Consider the following 19975-nt stretch of genomic DNA (forward strand, 5'->3'; position numbering starts at 1 on the left):
TATTGCGATTCTTGTTCCAGCCCGGCTCGCTGTGATTAAACCCCCTCCTGCTTTGGGGGAAAAGAGAGGAAAAAAATCGGATTTTTTTCTCAAGAATGGCGATTTTTCACCCCGGAATTTTGCCCAAAACCCTCGATTTTTTGGGGGGGATTTTTGACCTTTTTCCCCCCATCAGCAGCACCTCTGGATTCACCTTTGGAAAAACAGGAAAAATTCCCTTTTTTTAATCATTTTTTGCCCCAAAATCTCCCCGTGACGTCACGGCCGCCCTCTCCTATTCCCCCCTCCTGAAATTTTTTGGGGATTTTCGGGAATTTTCCCCAAAACCCTCATTTTTAAAAAAATAAATAAATTATTTTCCAGCAGCCAGCCTGGCTCTAATTTTATTTATTTCCCCCGGAAATTCCTCCCTGCTGCCTGAGCCGCTTTTCCACCCAAAAAATTGGGATTTCCCTGCAGCAGATTAAACCAAAAAAACCCCCAAATTTACCCCAAATCCACCCCCTTCAGGAACATCCCCATTCCCTGTGGGCAAACCCCGGATCCGCGGGGGTTTTCCCATTAAAATCTGAATTTTCTTCATTTTTTCCTCGCTTTTTTTGGGGTGTTTAACCACTAAAATAAATTAATTAACACGCAATATTTTTGGGGGAGGTCCCGTTGGTTTTTGTCGATTTTTTTTGCTGCTCAACTTTGATATTTTTTGGGGGGGAATTTCCTCGAGGAGTTTTTTTTTTTTTTTGGCCTCTCTTTTGTTGGGGGTTTCGCCAATAAATCTGGGCAGCAGCAAAAAATCGCGAAATCAATCATTCCCTTCCCCCTGCCCCAATTAAAAGCAAAATTCACCAATTAAAACCCCTCAAAAATAGGAAAAATAAACCCAAAAATTTCCTTAAAGTTGCCCCAAAAGCGCTTTGGAGCTGGGGATAAAATGAGAATTTTCCGGATTTTTTTCCCCTCCTCCCTCCCCCCCGGACGTGTTTTGACATTTGCCAGAATTCCCTTTTTTTTTCCTTATTTTTTCCCCATTTTTTTCTGGAATATTTTTCCAGCGGCTGAGGGATTTACGGTGCGAAAAAAGCGATTTTTTCCCCCCCAATAATTAGAATTATAACAGCAATTATTATCTGCTTTTGCCCCAAAACTCCAAGGACTCGCCCCAAACTTGTGCTGCACTTCCCCAAAAGGACCCTGAAAATGAAATAAAATTAAATAAAATAAATTTCTTCCTCCAGGCGGGAAAAAAAGGGAAAAATTAATGGGAAAAGGCCCCAAAAAATCTCATTCTGGTGCTAAAATCCCATTTTTATCCACTTAGGAGCTTTAAATTCCAAATAAATGAAATTAAATCAGCGAGAGGGGTTTGAATTGAGATTTTTGCATGGAGAAATGGGGGGAAATGTGATTTTTTTTTTTGTAAAATTAATTCTTTTCTGGGTGCGATTTTGGGGTAAAAATTGGATTTTTTTACTGAGCGAAGCCAGGCCAGCCCCTCCCCACGCGGCGCCAAAATCCAACTTTAAACCCAAAAAAAACCCCAAACTCCAAAATTCCGGGGAGAAAGGGGAATTCAGCTATTTATTAATTAGAATTCATTCCTTATGAGTTGCCCAAACCCCGAGGTTTTCACCCCAAAACCCCGCGGCCTCTCCAGGCTGGGCGGGAGGGCAAAAATGCGATTTTCCTCCTGGAATTTGGTGCTTTTTTCCCGTTTCCCCCCTTTTTTGGGGGGGGGGGGCGCTGCTCCCCAGATTTTTAGGAAAATAAAAAAAGGAGATTTTCACCCCCAAAAAAGGGAGATTTTCACCCCAATAAAAGGAGATTTCAGCAGGAAAAATAAAGGGAAAAGAAATAAACGAGGGGCTCACGTGCGCCATAAACGTCAAAATAAAGGCGAGAAAAATGGAGAAAAAATGAAAAACAAGAGGGGGGAAAAGGGGAAAAAGGGAAAAGGAGAGAAAAGAGCGGGGACGGAGGGGAAAAAAAGGGGGAAAAAAAAGGAAAAATGGGAATAAATGAAAGCTTTGAATGGCCCCGCGGAGCCTCCGCGCGGCGCAGCCGCAGCGCGGCCGCGGGTGGGGGGGGCGCTGCCCCAAAATCCCCGAGTTTCACCCCAAATTTCTCAAATTTCACCCCAAATTTCTCATTTTTCACCCCAAAAATTCCCACTTTTCTCCCCCCAATCCTCCCTCCCCCGATAATCTGAATTTTGGGGGGGAGGGGGCGCGTCCTGAGCCCCTCCCCCGGGATTGACCCCAAATGCTGAAAAAACCCCCAAAAAAACAAAAAAAAAACCCAAAAAACCAAAAAACCCAGAAAACCAAAAAAAACCCCAAAATGCGCGGGTTTGGGGCCGCTCCGCGCGGCCGCGGGCGGGGAGGGGGGACAGGGCCGGGATTTGGCCCCAATTCCTGCGGATTTGGGATTTTCACAGCCCCGACCCCTCCAATTTGGGGCGGATTTGGGATTTTTAAACCAAATTTCCCCCGCCCTAAATCAGCTCATCAGCGCTGCGAGCGGGGGGCAGAAATTTTAATTTTTGGGGGATTTTTCCCCCTTTTTTGTCTTTGTTTCCACCCCCTTTTTTCACCCCGCGAGCGTGGCCGGGGCGAGTAAAAAAATTAATAATAAAAAAAAAATGGGAATATGAGGATGGGAACGGGGAAATTTGGGGATTTTGGCTGTTTTTGGTTGTTTTGGGGGTTTTTGTTTTTTTTTTTTCTGGGAACAAAGAGCAACTGCTGCAGGACTTGTCCATATTTCCAGCGCTGTGTCGCACTTTTAATAAAACATCTGTTCTTGCTTCTGCTGATGAGTTCCCTTAATTGTTTGCAGACCCAATTCCGCCAGAAATCTCCCCACAAATCCCCCCTCCCCTCTCCCCTCGCCGCGTGCTTTTTTGGCACCAAAAACCAAAATATCTCCTATTTAAAACGGGGGCGAAAAGCCCAAAAAATCCGCCAGAAATAATAATCTAAAAAAAAAAAAAAAAAACTGCTGGGAAACGTCAAAAATTCAATTAAAATTCAGATTTTTGCGCGTTTTTTTTTTTTTTTTTTGGGGCCGTGTTTTAATTTTTAATTCTTGGTGGGGTTTTTTTTTTCGGGATTTTTGCACCAAAAAAAAATGAGTGTTTGGAGGGTGGATGTGTTTTGGGGTTTTTTTGGTTTTTTTTTTCCGGCAGCTTCTTTCTGCTGTCTATAAATCGAGCGGACTTTTAGGACTCGCCCTCTGTTTAGAGAAGTCATAAAACACTTAAACTTCCCCCGGCTCCGGTCCCACGCTCGTCCCGCAGGTCTCCAGCCCACCTTTGGGAAGGGAAAATAAAAAATAAAAATTAAAAAAAAAAATTAAAAAAATAAAAAGTTAAAATTAAAAAGGTGAAAAGAAGCCCAGAAAAAGGCAAAAAAAAAAAAGGGGAAAAAACCGGGGAAAAGTGAAAAAAAAAAAAAAAAGCGGAATAAAGCAAAAAAAGAAAATTCAGGGGAAGCAGCAGCAAGAGGAGGAAAAACATCTGAGAAAATGAAAATTTGGGGGTAAAAGGGAAAAGGAGGCTCTGGAGGGAGAAGTTTTTGGGTGGAAACTCCTCCGAAGTTGTGGCCCTGCCGCCCCTCGGCCCCAGCCCGGCCTTTGGGATCCCCCAAAATTCCCCAAATCCCCCGATTTTGGGGTCTCTGACTCCCCCAAACCCCCCTGAGGCTGGAAAAACCAAAACAAAGCAGCAAAACCCTCCCAAAATTCCGGATTTTTTCCCCCCTCACTCCAGGGGGATTTTGGAAAAGCAGAGGGAGAAAAAAGCAGCGGAAAATTGGGAATTTTGGGGGAAAAACGCCCGGAATCGCCCCCAAGGCCACGGCAGCGCCCCAAGGCGGGAGCTCCCCCCCAGCCGCCACTTTTGGGGCCGAAAATTGGGATTTTTCCCCCTTTTTGGGCACTCCAGAGCTCGGTTTGGTTGGTTTTTTGGGTGATTTCTGCGGGACTTTTTTTTTTGGGGTGTTTTTGTGGTTTTTTTGCAGTTTATGGTTTTATTGCTACCATTGATGACTTTGCTTTGTTAGCCAGAGGAAAAAGAGCATAAAATCCTCCGGCATCCGGGCTCCTGTCATAGCTGGGGGGCGAAATATTCCCCCCCAAAAAACAAAAAACCCCTCCACCCCGGGGGCTTCGCTTTGTCGGCCCCAAAAAAAACCTTCCAAAAAAAAAATTTTGAAAAAATTAAAATTAAAAATCAAGATTTTGGGGTGAATTCCCGACGCTTTCCCGGCGATTTTTGGGGATTATTTTGCCATAAACCCGAGGTGGTTTAACAACAAAAAAAGAGGAGGAGGAGGAGGAGGAGGCCGAGGGCTCCCCAGGCAAAAATCGGAATTTTTTGGGGGGGGATTTGCTGCGATTCCGCCCCGCGGGCTCAGGTAGGGGCAGATTTTGGGGGGATTTGGGGGATTTGGGGCGGAATCGGGCTCGGGGTCCCCCGGAAAACTTCGGGAAGCGCCGCAAACTCCGGCCCGGCCGCTCCTGCCCGGCCCAAATTCGCTTTTTTTTTTTTTCCTTCCGCCTTTTTCTGCCAATTCTCCTTTCTGAGCACGGCCAGAAATGCCCCAAAATGCGGAGAAATCGCCCCAAAGTGGAGGGGAAATGCCGGCTCCCAGCCCGGCGGGGGATTGGGGTTTTTTTCCCCTAAAAATGCCTTTTTTCCCCAAATTTTTGCCCTTTCGAAGGAGTTTGGGAGGGCTCCCGATCCCGCGTTATCCATGGAGAGGTCGCCATGTTTATCCCCCCCCCCTTTTCCCCTTTTTTTAAAATTTTTTCCTCCTTTTAAAATTGAATTATTTTCCCCCTTTTTGCCGTTTAAATGCGAATACTCAGAGCGGGAGAAAGGGGGGGGAAACGAGAGACAAAAAATTAATTTTTAAAAAAATTCAAAAATGAAAAATAAATAAATTAAATAAAAATAAAAGACAAATATAGGGAAAAAAAAGAGGGAGAGAGAGGATAATTTATGGCTTAATATTCTGTGTTCGCCGGAGATTTATTGCTGGGAATTCGCAGCCGCTTTTTTTTTTACGAGATATTTAAGCGCAGCTTTCTTGGAAAGAATAATAATTATTATAATCATTACAAAAAAAAAAAATCATAATAACAGAGAGTAAAAAACAGCATCGAGCGTTTAGCACGGCATGAAAAAAAAAGAGAGGTAAATATAATTTTTTTTTTTTTTTTGGCGAATCTGAGCGAAATAAAGAAGAGGAAGGTGGGGGGGGGGAATGAAGGGGAGTAAGGTGGGTTTAAAAAAAATGGAATTTTAGGAATTTGAGGTGCCCACCCCCGCCCGCCGCCCCAAATCCCCCCGGGGGGGTTTTTTAATTTTTTGGGGGTGCCGGACTTACTTTCCATGCCCACTTAGTTTCAACTAGGGACTGGCGAGCAGCAAAAAGCCATTTTTTCCCTTTTTGACACGCGGCTCGCCATTGGCCCGGGCCGGGTCAGCTGACTGTGTCATTCTGTCTGTCCTGGAGCAGAGCCTTCCCTATAACAATCCTACACTTCCCACTACAAACTGGAGACTGAAATAAATATTAAAAGAAATCGCACGGGCCCAGGTGGCGCCGGGAAAATAAAGGAGAGAAGAGAGAGAGAGAGAGGGGGAGAGAGGGACGGGAAGGAGGGGAGGAATCATATTAAAAAAAAAAAAAATTAAATATATATATTAATTAATTAATTGTGGGTGAGCGGGGGGAGAAAGGGGGAAAGGAGGGAGAGAGGAATAAAGGGGAAATAGATGGGAAACCGAGAAAAAAATAGAGCGGAAATATAGAGGAAAATAGAGGAAAAAAATAAGGGGGAATAGAGGAAAATATAGAGGGGAAATAGAAGGGAAAGAGATAAAGGGGAAATATAGAGGAGAAATAGAAAGGGGAAAAAAGAGGAAATAACAGAGGGCAAATAGAGGAAATAATAAAGGAAATGATAGAGGAAGAAATAGAGGAATAAAAGAGAAAATTGAGGAATAAAAGAGGCAGAATAGAGGAATAAAGAGGAAAAATAAAGGAAGAAGAGGAAAAATAGAAGGAGAAAAGAGGAAAGATAAGGGAATAAGAGAAGAAAAATAGGGGAATAAAGGAGAAAAATAGAGGGATGAACAGAGGGGAAAACCGCGAAAAATAGAGGAAAAAAGGGGAAAATAGAGGGGAAAAAAGGAAAAATAGGGAAAAATAGAGTGAAAATATTGGGGGAAAAAAACCAAGGAAAAATAGAGAAAAAATAGGGAAAAATAGAAGAAAAATATAGGGAAAATAGGGGAAATAGATGAAAAATAGGGGAAAATAGAGGAAAAATAGGGGAAAATAGAGGAAAAATAGGGGAAAATAGAGGAAAAATAGAGGAAAAATAGGGAAAAATAGGAAAAAAAATTGAGAAAAATAGGAAAAAAATAGAGAAAAAATATTAAAAAAAAAAAGAAAAAATCCAGGCAAGCCCCAGGAGCGCAGCAGAGCCCCCCACGGCCGAGCCCCGCGGAATCCCCCGGCAGAGCCCGCGGAGCAGCAGCAGCGGGAGCGGCCGCAGCCCGCGGAGCGGCGCCGCGATGAATTCCTACTTCACCAACCCGTCCCTGTCGTGCCACCTCGGCGGCGGCCAGGAGGTGCTGCCCAACGTGGCCGCGCTCAACTCCAGCTACGACCCCGTGCGGCATTTCGGCGGCTACGGCGCGGCCGTGGCGCAGAACCGCATCTACTCCTCGCCCTTCTACTCGGCGCAGGAGAACGCCGTGGTGTTCGGCTCGGGCCGCTCGCCCTACGAGTACGGCTCGAACGCCTTCTACCAGGACAAGGAGGTGCTGAGCAGCTGCCGCCAGAGCTCCGTGGGGCCGCACGGGACCCCCAACTCCATCGCGCAGGATTTCCCCGGCGAGCAGGGCCGGGCCGCGGCTCAGGAGCAGAAATCCGGCATCCAGATCTACCCCTGGATGCAGCGCATGAACTCGCACAGTGGTAAGTTTTTTTGTTTTTTTTTTTTTTTTTTTTTTGTTTTTATGGCCGCTGGCGGCGGGGGATAAATTAAATAAACTTGGAGGGTTTTATGGCCTTTTCTCCCCCCATCCCTCCCGCTCGGCACCTCGCTAGGATGGGGGTTTTTATGGCGCCATAAAAACAATAATTTCGCGCAGTTTGCGGCGGGGCTTTTTATTCGGGTTGGGCTTGTTAGGATCGGTTTTAATTAAAAGGTTTCGCCCGGCGGTGAAATATCGGTGATCGTAAAGCGGGGATTAAACAGGGAAATAAAAATAAAGCGGCGCGGCCGGGTCTGCTCCGGGAGTTTAGCGGGGAATATAAATGCGAGCGGGGTGTAGGGTGAGGAGTAAAGTTGGTGACATTAGGGTTCTAGGGTTTTTTTAGGGTTTTTTTTAGGGTTTTTAGGGTTTGGGGCTGGCACGAGCTGGGGCCGGGGGGAAGCCGCCCCTTCCTCGCCGTCCCCGGCTCCCCCAAATCCAGGGGATGCAGGGCAAGTCTGGGCTAAAACCCCGCAGAATCAGGGCTGAAGCACTCGAAACCTGGGCTTAAAGCCTCAAAACCTGGCCTAAAACCCCGCGAAATCCTTAAGGTCCCGCAGGATCTGGGCTAGGACCCTCAAAATCCGGGCTCAAACCTGTAAAGTCTGGTCTAAAACCCTGCGCAATCTGGGCTCAAACCCTGAAAAATCTGCGCTAAAACCCCACAAAATCTGTGCTTAAACCCTCAAAATACGGCCTAAAACCCCAAAATATCTGGGCTAAAACGTGCAATATCCGGGCTGAACCCCCACAAAATTCTGGCTAAACCCCTCAAATAATGGCCTAAAACCCCACAAAATCTGGGCTAAAACCTGCAAAATCTGGGCTGAACCCCCACAAAACCTTGGCCAAACCCTTCAAAATCGGGGCTAAAACCCTGCGCAGTCCGGACTAAAAACTTGCAAAATCCGGGCTGAACCCCTCCAAATCTGGGCTAAACCCCCACAAAATCCGGCCTGAGCCCCTCCAAATCCGAGTTAAACCCTTGTAAAATCTGGGCTGAACCCCCGTAAAATCCGGGTTAAATCCTCAAAAACCTGAGCTAAACCCCTCCAAATCTGCGCTGAACCCCCACAAAACCCGGGCTAAACCCCTCAAAACCTTGCCCAAAACCTCAGCTAAACCTCTGCAAAACCCGGCCTAATCCCCCACAAAACCCATCCCAAAACCCGGCCTAAGCCCCATTTGAACGCCTGCGCCCCCCCAAACCCCTGCTAAGTCCGGGTTTAACCCCATGGAACCCCGCGGGGGACACGGAGCGCTTTAATTTCATTTTTTATTGATTTTTTGGCCGGCTGGGGGAGGGTCAGGGCGCTGCTTTCTGACGACTTTTAGTCTGTTTTGTCTGACGACTTTTAGTCTGTTTTGTCTGACGACTTTGAGCCTGTTTTGTCTGAGGACTTTTTAGAGTGTTCGACGATTTCGAGTCTGTTTGACGATTTTTAATCCGTTTTTTTTTTTTTCCGACGATTTTGAGTCTGTTTTGTCTGACGGCTTTAATCCGGTTTTTCTGACGATTTTTAGTCCGGTTTTTCTGACTGTTTAGAGTCTGTTTTGCCTGACGGCTTTAATCCGGTTTTTCTGACGATTTTTAGTCTGGTTTTTCTGACTGTTCAGAGTCTGTTTTGCCTGACGGCTTTAATCCGGTTTTTCGGACGATTTTTATTCTGTTTTTCTGATGATTTTTAGTCTGGTTTTTTTCTGACAATTTTTAGACTGTTTGACGCTTTTTATTCTGGTTTTTTGTGGTTTTTTTTTGTTGTTTTTTTTAATTTTTTTCCTGACGGTTTTTAGACTGATTGACGCTTTTTATTCTGTTTTTTGTTTTCTTTTCTTTTTTTTTTTTTTTTTTTCTGACGATTTTTAGGCTGTTTGACGCTTTTTATTCTGGTTTTTTGATTATTTTTTTGTTTTTTTTTTTTCCTGACGGTTTTTAGTCTGTTTTGTCTCGGCTTCTTTAGGAGTGGGTTACGGGGCCGACCGCCGGCGGGGCCGCCAGATTTACTCGCGCTACCAGACGCTGGAGCTGGAGAAGGAATTCCACTTCAACCGCTACCTGACGCGGCGGCGCCGCATCGAGATCGCCAACGCGCTGTGCCTCACCGAGCGCCAGATCAAGATCTGGTTCCAGAACCGCCGCATGAAGTGGAAAAAGGAGACGAACCTGAGCTCCACGCTGGCCGGAGCGGGAGGAGGAGGAGGAGGAGGAGGAGGAGGAGGAGGAGGAGGAGGAGGAGGAGGAGGAGGGAGGGGGGGGAGCGGCGGCCGCCGACAGCTTGGCCAAGGAGGAGAAGCGCGATGAGACAGAGGAGGAGAAGAAGGAGTGATGGATTTCTTTTTGTCGCCCCCTCCCTTCCCCTCTTATCCCTTTTTTCTCCCTCTTTTTGTCCTATTTATCGTTGGGGAAAAAAAAAAAAATTAAAATTATATAAAAATAATAAAAAAAAAGTGTTGGCGGGGAGGGGCGGAATGATGGGGGGGGGAATGAGGAATAAATGAAATAAAAAGGAGAGGAGGGGAGAGAATGGGAAATGGAAGAGAGATGGGGGGGGAAAAGTGGAGGAGTGGAAAAGCGGAATTGGATTGGAGGAGTGAGTGTGGAGAGGTGGAGAACAGGAATTAAAAAAGTGGGAAAGCAGGAAAAAAAAAAAAAGTTCAGGAATTAAAAAAGAGGAGAAGTGGAAAAAAGTTCGGGAATTAAAAAGTTCAGGAATGAAAAAGCGGAGGAATGAAAAAAAAAGTGAAAAAAAAAAAGAAAAAGTGGGAAAAGGAAAAAAAAAATTAAAAGCGTAGGAGTGAATGCGGAGGAATGAATGTGCAGAATTTAATTAATTAATGCGGAGAAATGAGTGAGTGAATGAGTGAGGAGGAATTAATTAATTGATTCATTAATTAATGAGAGAGCTCCTCCAAACCCACGGATCTCCCCCAAAACCTCCCCCTCGCCCCCCGCTCCGTCCTCCCCCCTACCCCAAAAATGGGGAAAATCGGGCAAAAATCCGGGCAAGAATTGGGGCCAAACCGGGCGGAATTGGGGGCGACCCCGCCCCCGAACCTCAGCGGTTCCCGGTGAGAAAAATTCAGATTTTCCTCGGGGAAATGCCATAAAAAAAGCGCTTTTCCGGCCCGAATTCGCCTTTTTTTTTCCTCCTGGTATTTAAGCAGCTACCTGGGCTCATCACCGCATCCACAAACTGTGACGGTTTCTGTGTGAATATTTTTCTCTGTGTTCGTGGTACCTGTATTTATATTTATGTTTAGCGCTGTAATGTTGGAAAAAAGGGGAAAAAAAAAATTAAAAATAATTTAAAAAAAAAAGTGAATGGAGTTCATAGAGGTAGAGAGAGAGAAGAAGAAGAAGAAAAAAAAAGAATAATAAAAATTAAAAAAAAAAAGCGGCGAAAAAATGTTTAAAAAATAAATAAAATCGAAAAAATCTTGTGTTAAACCCTCTCATGTATAAAGTCCCTGGACTTTCTGTCGAGTATTTAATGAAATAAAATCGGAATATTATTTTTGAAAGTTGCCCCAGCGGCCTCTGAGCTTCTGTGGGAACCTTGTGCTGGAAAATTCATTTTTTATTTCTCGTTTCCTCCCCAAAATCGCCTCCCCCCATCCCTGGTCTCGTCTTTTCCTCTGCGCCTCCCCCTCCCCCCAAAAAAACCCGGGAAAAATGGGGAAAAAAAAGGACAAAAAAGGGGGAAAAATTTACATTTTTTGCTTTGTCTCCTTGGGCGGGTCTGGTGTAATTGCGCGGGGAGGAATTTCCGTGATTAAAACGAGATTTTAATGCGGATTTCCGAAGTTCGCCGATTCCTCCTTTTCTTTCCCCCCTCCCGCCGCCGGGGGGTGAAAAGTTCGGCTTCTCTTTTATTATTTATGATTTATCGGTGATTTATTGCTGATTTATGGGTGACGGATGTGGGGTTTATTAATTAATTAATGATTTTTTTGGGGGTGGGTTTATTTTGCGCCCGGAGCTTTTTTTCCCCTCCCCTTTTTCCCTCGATTTCATCCCAATAAAAACCTCTCCGGGGAATGGGGGAAGGAGGAAAATGTCATTTTTTATCTTTTTTTTTTTTTTTAGCATTTTTTATCCTCACCCTTGAGGAGATTGGAAATTGTGGATTTAACAACACCGGGGAATGAAAGGCGGGGCGAAAAAATGGATAAAAAGCTGATTTTTTTTCCTCCTTTTTTTTTTGTTTTTGGTCGTATTTTGGAGATTTTCTGGGAATTCCGGGGGTCATGGAATGAGAAATCCCTGGGGAAAAAAATAAATATAAAAATAAATAAATAAGATTTAATTTTAAAGGAAACGGAGAGGATTTGGCGGTGAAGGGACACAAAGCAGGGAAAAAAAGGCGCGAGAAGAGGAAATAATGGTAAAAAAGAGGAAATTGTTGGATTTTAAAAGGAAATAATCGTAAAAAATGGAAATAACCGTAAAAGAGGGGAAATGATCGTTAAGAAAGGCAAATAATCGTAAAAAAAAGGAAAAGAATCGTAAAAAAAGGGAAATAATCCTAATAAAAGGAGCCCGAGGAGGTTTTTATTCCCCTCCCGTCCTTTGCTTCTCTCCAGGATGGAATTTGCGCAAAAAAAAAAGACAAAAAAACCCCAAAAACCCCCAAAAATGAGGAAAAAGCCCCAAAAGCAGCAGGAGCGGCGGGGGGGGTCGGAAATTCCGATTTTTCCCGGGATTTTCTCCCCCCGCGCCTCTGAGGGAGAGCCGGCATCGATAAATTGCGGGAAAAGAGAAAATAATAATAAAAATAGGATAAAAAACCCCAAGGAAAGGCGAGAAAGGGAAAAAGAAATAAATTAAATTTAAAAAAAAAAATCCAAGCAATGTAAACTTTGGAGGGCGGCCCAAAAAATAACCCGGAATGCCAGGGGGAAATGAGGTTTTGTAGAATTTATTTTAAATTTTTGGTGGTTTTTGTGTAGGGGGGAAAAGGTTGGGAAGGGGAGTGGGAGGAAAGAGGAGAAAAGGGGAAAAAAGGAGGAAAACGGGAAAGAAAAGGGAGAAAAAGAGAAAGAAAAGAGAGGAAAGGGGGATTAAAGGGAAGGAAAAGGGAGGAAAGGGGAAAAGGGAAAGAAATTAAAATAAGGGAAGAAAAGGGAATAAAGAAATAGAAGAAAAAAGAAAATTTAAAAAAATGGGGGAAGAAAAAGGGGGAAAGGAAATAAAGGGAAAAAAATTGAAAATAAAAAAAAAAAAGGAAAGAAGAGGGGGGGAAATATAGAATTTTAATTAAAATTATTTCGCTGTTTAAAGCAACTCCGGGCAGAGGCGCCCGAGAAACGCGCCCTGAAACGGAGGGGAAAAAATAAAAAATAACTGAAAAAAAAAAAAAAAATCAAAAATAAATCTTAAAAAAAGGAAGAAAGGAGGCGAAAAAGGGAGGAAAACCGGCAAAAATCGGGAATCCCGCGGTGCCGCCGCGCAGCGCTAGGTGCCGCTGCCGCCTCGCCCCGCAAAAAAAAAAGAAAAAACAAAACCCAAAAAAATAACAAAAAAAAAAAAAAAAAAAAAGGATTAAAAAAGCCGAGCCTGGGGTCGGGGATTTGAGGAGCGGCCGCCGCCCCCTGCACGTGACGCCCCCAGCAAAAATAAAAATCCACATTTGGGACGGGAGGGGGGCGGAAAATGCCGGGAAGGAATTCCCCTCCGCCGCCGTTCTATTCCTCGTTTCTCAGCTTTTATTTCGATTTTTTTCCCCAGTATTTTAAATATTTTTAAATTTTTTTTATTTGTAATAATTATTATTTTTTACGTTTTTCGCTGTTTTTATGGCTTTCTAATAATTTATTTTAGATTTTTAAAATATATTTTAAAGATTTTTAATCATTCCTCCTTGGGGTGAAGGCGGAAAATTTCAAGAGTCGAAAATCGGCCCCGGAATTGAAGAGGTTTTGGGGGGGAAAGGGGAAAAATAATAAAGGGGAAGGAAAGGGGGAGAAATGGGGTAAAAGAGGGCGGAAAGGGGAGAGAAAAAAAAGGGGGAAATGGGAGAAAAAGGGGAGAGAAAAAAGAGAGGGAAAGGAGAGAAAAAATAGAGGGAAAGGAGAGAAAAAATAGAGGGAAAATTAGAAAAAAAGAGAGAGGAAGAAGGAGATGAAAAAGAGAGGAAGGAGGAGATGAAAGGGAGGGAAAAGGAGCTAAAAAAGAGGGGGAAAAGGAGATAAAAGAGTAAGAAAAGGGAGATAAAAGAGAGGAAGAAGAGATTTAAAAAAGGGAGGAAAATGGAGATTAAAAAAAGAGGAAAACAGAGATAAAAGATAAGAAAAACAGAGATAAAAGCAGAAAAAAAATGGAGATAAAAGGCAGGAAAAACTTGGATAAAAAAGGAGGGGAAAAGAGCTTAAAAAGGAGGGCAAAAGAGCTGAAAAAGGGAGGAACAAAATCAAAAAGGGAGGAAAAAGAGCTAAAAGACAGGGAAAAGAGCTAAAAAAGGAGGGAAATCCCTCCCCCGGGGTTATTTTTGTAGGAATTGGGAAATTTTCCATCCCCGCCTCCCCGCCCCGGTCCCTTTTCCATGGGAATCTCTGGAAATTCGGGAATTGCGGAGGCGCCCCCGCCTTCCTCCTCCTCCTCCTCCTCCTCCTCCTCCTGTCCCGCTCCCTCCCGGGCCGTCCCGGGCCAGGAGCGGCCGCAATCGGGCAATTCCCGAATTCGGGAGCAGCGCAGCCGGAGCAGCACCTGAGCCATGGTAAAACCTCCCTGCCCCGCCGAGGGGGACAAAAATTCGGATTTCCCCCCTTTTTTTCCCTTTATTTCCCTTTATTTTCCCCACGGTTTTCCCCCGATTTCTCCGCCTTTTTTTTTTTTTTTAATTTTGGTGTGTTTTTCCCCCCGTTTTTCCCTCTTTCCTTCCCTTTTTCCCCTTCTCTCCCCCTCCTTTCCCCCGAAGCCAAATTCTTCCTTTTTTTCCCTTTATTCCCCATTTCCCCCCTCTTTTTTTCCTTTTATTCCAAATTTTTCCTCATTTCTTCCCTTTATTCCTCCTTTTCTCCTCAATTTTCCTTCTCTCCCCCTTTTCCTCCCTATTTTCCCCCCACCTCTTCCCGTCTTAAATATTTTCTCCATTTTTCCTATTTTTCCCATTTTTATCCCTTTCCCCCCATTTTTCCCTTTTCTTCCCCATTTCTCTCCCTCCTTTTCCTCCCCTTCTCCCCCATTTTCTCCCCTATTCTCCCCCCTTTTTCCTTATTTTTTCCCAATTTTATTCCATTTTATCCTATTTTTATCCAATTTTTCCCCCCTTTCTTTTCCCCATTTTCCTCCCCATTTTTCCCTCCCCTCTCCCCTTTTTTTTTCCTCTTTTTTCTCCCTCTATTCCGCCCCTTTTATTCCAATTTTCCCCCCTTTTTTTTTCCCCATTTTCCCCCCCTTTTTTCTCATTTTCCCCGCGTTTTCCAGGCCAAACGGGGCCGAACCACAACAATAATAAAAAAAAAAGGAGAAACACCAAAAAAATAAAACCCCGAGGTCGTAAATTTTACGAGCGAGCATCAATTGCTCGTAAAAACGTCCCCGAAAAGGCCCCGGGGCTGTAGAATCCCAATTTATGGCGCCGTAATTGGATGGCGGCAACAAAACGCGGATAAAAGGAGAAATTCCCTTTTTTTTTTGGTTTTTTTTTTTTTTTTTAGAGGGAATTCGGGTTAAAAATAACTCGGAATGCTCAGGGGGAAATAAAAAAAAAAAATCAAGGGGATTTTTGGGGTTTTTTAGGGGGTGAAAAGGGAGGAAAAGAGGGGAAAAAATCGGATTTTTTTGTGGGGGGAAAAGGAAGGAAAAGGGGAAAATTAAGGGGGAAAATCGGAATTTTTTTTGGGGGGGGGAAGGGGGCAATTAGGGGAAAAAATCGGAATTAATTTTCGGAGAACGGGGGGGATTAGGGGAAAAAATCGGAATTTTTGGGAGGGAAAAGGAAGGAAAGGGGGAAATTAGGGAAAAAATCGGATTTTTGGGGTTTTTTGGGCGATGGAAAAGGAAGGAAAAGGGGAAAATTAGGGCGAAAACCATCGGGGTTTTTTGGGAATTTTAAGGGGGAGGAAAAGAGGGAAACGAGACTGAAAAAATCGGATTTTGGGTGGGGGGGAGAAAGGAAGGAAATGAGGAAAAAAATCGGATTTTTTGAGGTTTTTGGGGGGTGACAAGGAACGAAAAGGGGGAAATGAGGGAAAAATCGGATTTTTTGAGGTTTTCCCCAGGGAAATTGGGATTCTCGCGCCTCATCTGCGTTTGTTCGATTCGGGGTTTTTGGGGCGGAAAATTTGGGATTGGAGAATTCCGGGCTCCTCCTCGCCCTAAAAACCTCCGGGAAAAAAAAACCCAAAAACTCTCTAAAATCCGAATTTGTAACCGATTTTTTTTGGGAAAAAATATACCAATAAAAATCAATTTAAACCTCCCGGTGTTGAAATTTGTGTTTTTGCTTTTCCCTTCGTTGCTCCCGTTCGATTTTGTAACCGCTTAAAAAAAAAACCAATAAAAATCAATTTAAAGGTCTCGATTTTTCCCTTTGCTGTTCCCGTTTTATTTTTTATAACCAATTTTATTTTAAAAACCCAATAAAAATCGATTTAAACCTCCGGATTTTTTCACTTTCTTATTCACTTTTTATTTTTATAACCCTTCTTTAAACACAGCGATAAAAATCACTTTAAACCTCACGAATTTTTATCTTTCTCACTTTATTTTCTATTTTTAATCATTTTTTAACATTTAAATATTTTTTTACATTTTTAACGTGTTTTCTATATTTAACTTTTTTACATTTTTAATATTATTCTTAATGATTTTTAAATTTTTTTGCTATTTTTCTATTATTTCCCCATTATTTCCCTACCCGTTTTAGAATTGTCATTAAGTTTTACCGCCTGTAATTATTTTATATTTTTCAGAAAAAAACCCACTTTGAACTATTATTATTTTATTATTTTTATGTTGTTCATCATTTGGATTATTTCTGGTGGTTTTTAATGATGATTTTTGCCATTATCGCGGGGTTTTAATTCCAATTTTCGCGCCTCGCTCAAAGGAATACCCTGATTAAAATGTGGGGGGAAAAATCCCAGAAAAATTCCAAAAAAATGATGAAAAAAAAATTCCAGAAAAATTCCAGAAATTTCCACCTCTTGTTCCCCCTGCACGGTTTGGGGGAGAAAAACAGCAAAAAAACCAAAATATTGGGGGAAAATCGCCTCAAAAACCAAAATATTGGGCGGAAAAACTCTTCAAAAACCAAAATATGGAGAAAAGCCCCTGGAAAAAGCTCGATATTCTTTGGAAAAAAGGTGGAAAAGTTGAAAAAAAGAGGTGAAAAAGTTGGAAAAAAGGGAAATAAAGTGGAAAAAAATGAAAGTTTTGGACAATCCCCAGCTCCGCAATCGCCGCCTCTGTCCCAAAAAGGAGAAAATTGGGGTTTGGAAGCCCCAAAAAGTGGAATTAATGAATGGTTTTTATTAATTATTAATTAATAATCGCCGCTCCAATGACCGGGGGTGGAGGAGGGGGAAAAATCGCTGGAATTTGGGATTTTGGGGAATTTCTTCGTCGCGTCCTTTCCCTGGATTTGCTGAAAATGCTGAAAATCCTCCATTAAAAGCAGCAAAAACCCGGATTTGTTGGTTTTTTTATAGAAATTTGGTGCTGGGTAAAAAATTCTGGTTTTTTCTCCCTTTCTCGGGATCATTTTGGGACCAAAAATTGGATTTTTGTGCTGTGGAATAAGCAAGGAACTGCCCCAAAAGTCTGGGAGGTTTGGGTGAAATCTGGAATTTTTTGGGGTGTTTTGGGAGTTGTTAATTTAAAAAAAAATGGATTTTGGGGAAAAAGGTGAGGAAATGGTGAAAAATAGGTGAAAAAGAAGCGGAAAACTTGGAGGAAAATTCTGAAAAATATGTGGAAAAATGGTGAAAAATGGTGGGAAAATGGTGAAAAAATGGCGGAGAAAGATCGAAAAATTTGTGGGAAATGGTGAAAAAATGGTGAAAAAAAGTGGAAAATCGTGAAAAAATGGTAAATTATGTTGGGAAAAGAGTGAAAAAAGGTGGGAAAAGGTGGAAATAGTGAAAATTTTATTTTCCCATTGATTTTCCCTTTTTTTTTTTTTCCTCTCCTTTTTATTTTTCCCAGGCGCCACCAAAGGCCCCAATAAAAACCCCATAAAATTTTATGGGATTTCCTTTGAGCCGTGGAGGGAAATGAGGTGAAATTTCCGGAGGGACAAAAGTTCCTCCTCCTCCTTTTATCCCATTTTCACCCCAAAATCCTCTTTTATCCCATTATTTCCCAAAAAATTCAATTTTTCCCCTCCAAAACTTCATACTTTATCTCATTTTCACCTCAAAAATCTTCTTTTATCCCATTTTTCCCTCCCAAAAATTCTATTTTCCCCCCTAAAAATACTTTTTTATCAAATGTCCCCCAAAATCCTTTTAAACCATTTAAAAAAAAATTATCCTCTTTTAACCCATTTTTTAAAAAATTGTCCTCTTTTATCCCATTTTGCCCCCAAAATTCCTCTTCTATTCTCTTTTCTCCCCAAAAAAAGTCCACTCGAAATCCCAAATTTCACATTCTCACCCCCAAAAATCCCCTTTAAACCCCAAATTTCCCCTTTTCACCCCAAGTTTGGGAATTTCCCAGGGATCTGGGGGTTTTGGACCTTTTAAAGGGATTTTTTTGTTTTTTTTTTTTCCCTTTTCCCCTCAATTCCACCCCAAAAATCAGGAAAATCAGGAGCGCACTCACCTCAGCTGCAGCAGAAACTTTTTAAAAATCGGCCCCAAAACTTCGGGTTTTTTCCCTATTTTTTTTCATTCATATCTTTATAAATCCAGGGCGATTTTTGTCTTCAAAACCCTCCCAAAAAACAAAACAAAAAAATTTTTAAAAAATCCGAATAAACCGCGATTTTTACCTTCATTGCCCTCAAAAAAACCAAAAAAAAAAACCAAAAACAATTTTTCAAAATCCAAATAAACTTTTAGATTTTTACCTTGCAAACCTTAGGAAAAAAACCCTACATATGTATATTTTATAAATGGTGATTTTGGTCTTCAAAACCTTAAAAAAATACTAAAAAAAAAAATATTTAAACATTGGAATAAACCGCGACTTTTTAGCTTTCAAAACCCTCCTGAAAAACCCCTAAAAAATAATAATAAAAAAAAAATCAAATTACGCCGCATTTTTTGCCTTCAAAACCCTCAAAAAAAACCCTAAAAAATTAAAAAAAATCAAATTACGCCGCATTTTTTGCCTTCAAAACCCTCAAAAAAAAAAATTAAAAAAAATTTAAAATTCCTTCAAAACCCTCAAAAAAAACCCTAAAATTTTAAAAAATCAAATTGCGCTTTTGCCTTCAAAACCTCTCCAAAAAACCCCGAAAAAACTTTTAAAATAAATCACGGATTTTTCCCCCTAAAACCCACCCTAAATCGTTTCCCTGCCAGCGCCCCCCGCCCGGTGTGTTTTGGGGCACTTGGGGTTTTGGGGCCGTTTTTTTTTTTATGGTCCCCGCGGGCCCTGAGTGGCCCCGGGCGAGCACGTGGGGCCCGGGGGGGGCTCCGGGGTCGGGGTCGCCATAAATTAAACCCGGTCTGGCCTAAGCCTGGTTTAAATCCATTAAACGCGGCCTGGGCCCGGCTTAGATCAATGGAACCTGGCCTGGGCCCGGCTTAGATCAGTTAAACGGGGCCTGGGCCCGGCTTAGATCAACTAAACCTGGTCTGGGCCCGGCTTAGATCAGTTAAACGGGGCCTGGCCTGGGCCCGGCTTCAACTAAACCTGGCCTGGTTTGGATCGATTAAACCCGGCCTGGCCTGGCTTAGATCGATTAAACCCGGCCTGGGCCCGGCTTAGATCAACTAAACCTGGCCTGGTTTGGATCGATTAAACTTGGCCTGGTCTGGGCCCGGCTTAGATCGATTAAACCCGGCCTGGGCCCGGTTTAGGTAAATTCATCCGGCCCGGCCTGGGCCCGGCTTAGATCAACGGAACCCGGCCTGGTCTGGGCCCGGTTTAGGTAAATCCAACCCAGCCTGACCCAGGCCTGGCTTAGGCCGAGCTCAGAGCGAGCGCAGCGCTCCCACAGCGGCGGCCCCGTGAGTTTTGCCTTTTTTTCCCCCTTTTTCCCCCATTTCCCCCCATTTTTCCCCATTTTCCCCCCATTTTTCCCCCATTTTCCCCCCATTTTCCCCCCTTTTTCCCCCATTTTCCCCTCCATTTTCCCCTTTTTCCCCCATTTCCCCCCATTTTCCCCCCTTTTTCCCCCATTTTTCCCTCCATTTTTCCCTTTTTTCCCCCATTTCCCCCCATTTTTCCCCATTTTCCGCCCATTTTTCCCCCATTTTTCCCCATTTTCCCCATTTTTCCCCCATTTTTCCCCCATTTTCCCCCATTTTTCCCTCCATTTTCCCCCATTTTTCCCCCATTTTTCCCCCATTTTTCCCCCCTTTTTCCCATTTTCCCAACACTTTCCCATTTCCCAGCTTTTTTCCCTTTTTTTCCCATTCTCCCCGCTTTCCTTCCGCCTTTTCCCCCTTTATTTCCGATTTCCCCCCAACCTTCCCGGCTTTTTTCTCCCGTTTTTCCCACTTTTCTCCCAGCTTTCCCCCTTTATTTCCGTTTTCCCCCATTTTATTCCCTTTTCCCTCTTTTGGGGTCTTCTGACGTCACAACCCCCCCCAAAAAAAGGGGCTGGGGGGGAGGGGCGAGGGGGGCATCCCGGATTTTAGAGGGGTCCCCGTATTTTCGAGGGGGTCTTTGGGGTTTTTTGGGGGAGAGTTTCTGTTTTGGGAGGGGGTCTTTGGGGTTTTTTGGGGGGCGTCTGTGGCTCCTTTTGGGGTCCCTGGGTGGTTTTGGGGTCCCTGGATGTTTTTGGGGTCCCTGTGTGATTTTGGGGTCTC

General features: G+C 43.3%; 1 protein-coding gene across 1 annotated transcript; it reads left to right on the top strand.

Annotated features, from left to right (window-relative positions):
• The first annotated feature begins 6456 nt into the window (after positions 1-6456).
• On the top strand, positions 6457-9448 carry HOXC6 (homeobox C6). The gene is made up of 3 exons (XM_030967255.1): positions 6457-6989; positions 9010-9227; positions 9295-9448. Exons 1-3 carry the CDS (start codon positions 6584-6586, stop codon positions 9373-9375), a joined length of 705 nt encoding a protein of 234 aa, XP_030823115.1. The 5' UTR covers positions 6457-6583; the 3' UTR covers positions 9376-9448.
• The last annotated feature ends 10527 nt before the right edge of the window (positions 9449-19975 follow it).

Source organism: Camarhynchus parvulus, chromosome 29, assembly GCF_901933205.1.
Source record: "Camarhynchus parvulus chromosome 29, STF_HiC, whole genome shotgun sequence".
In the NCBI taxonomy this organism is placed as follows: Eukaryota; Metazoa; Chordata; class Aves; order Passeriformes; family Thraupidae; genus Camarhynchus; species Camarhynchus parvulus.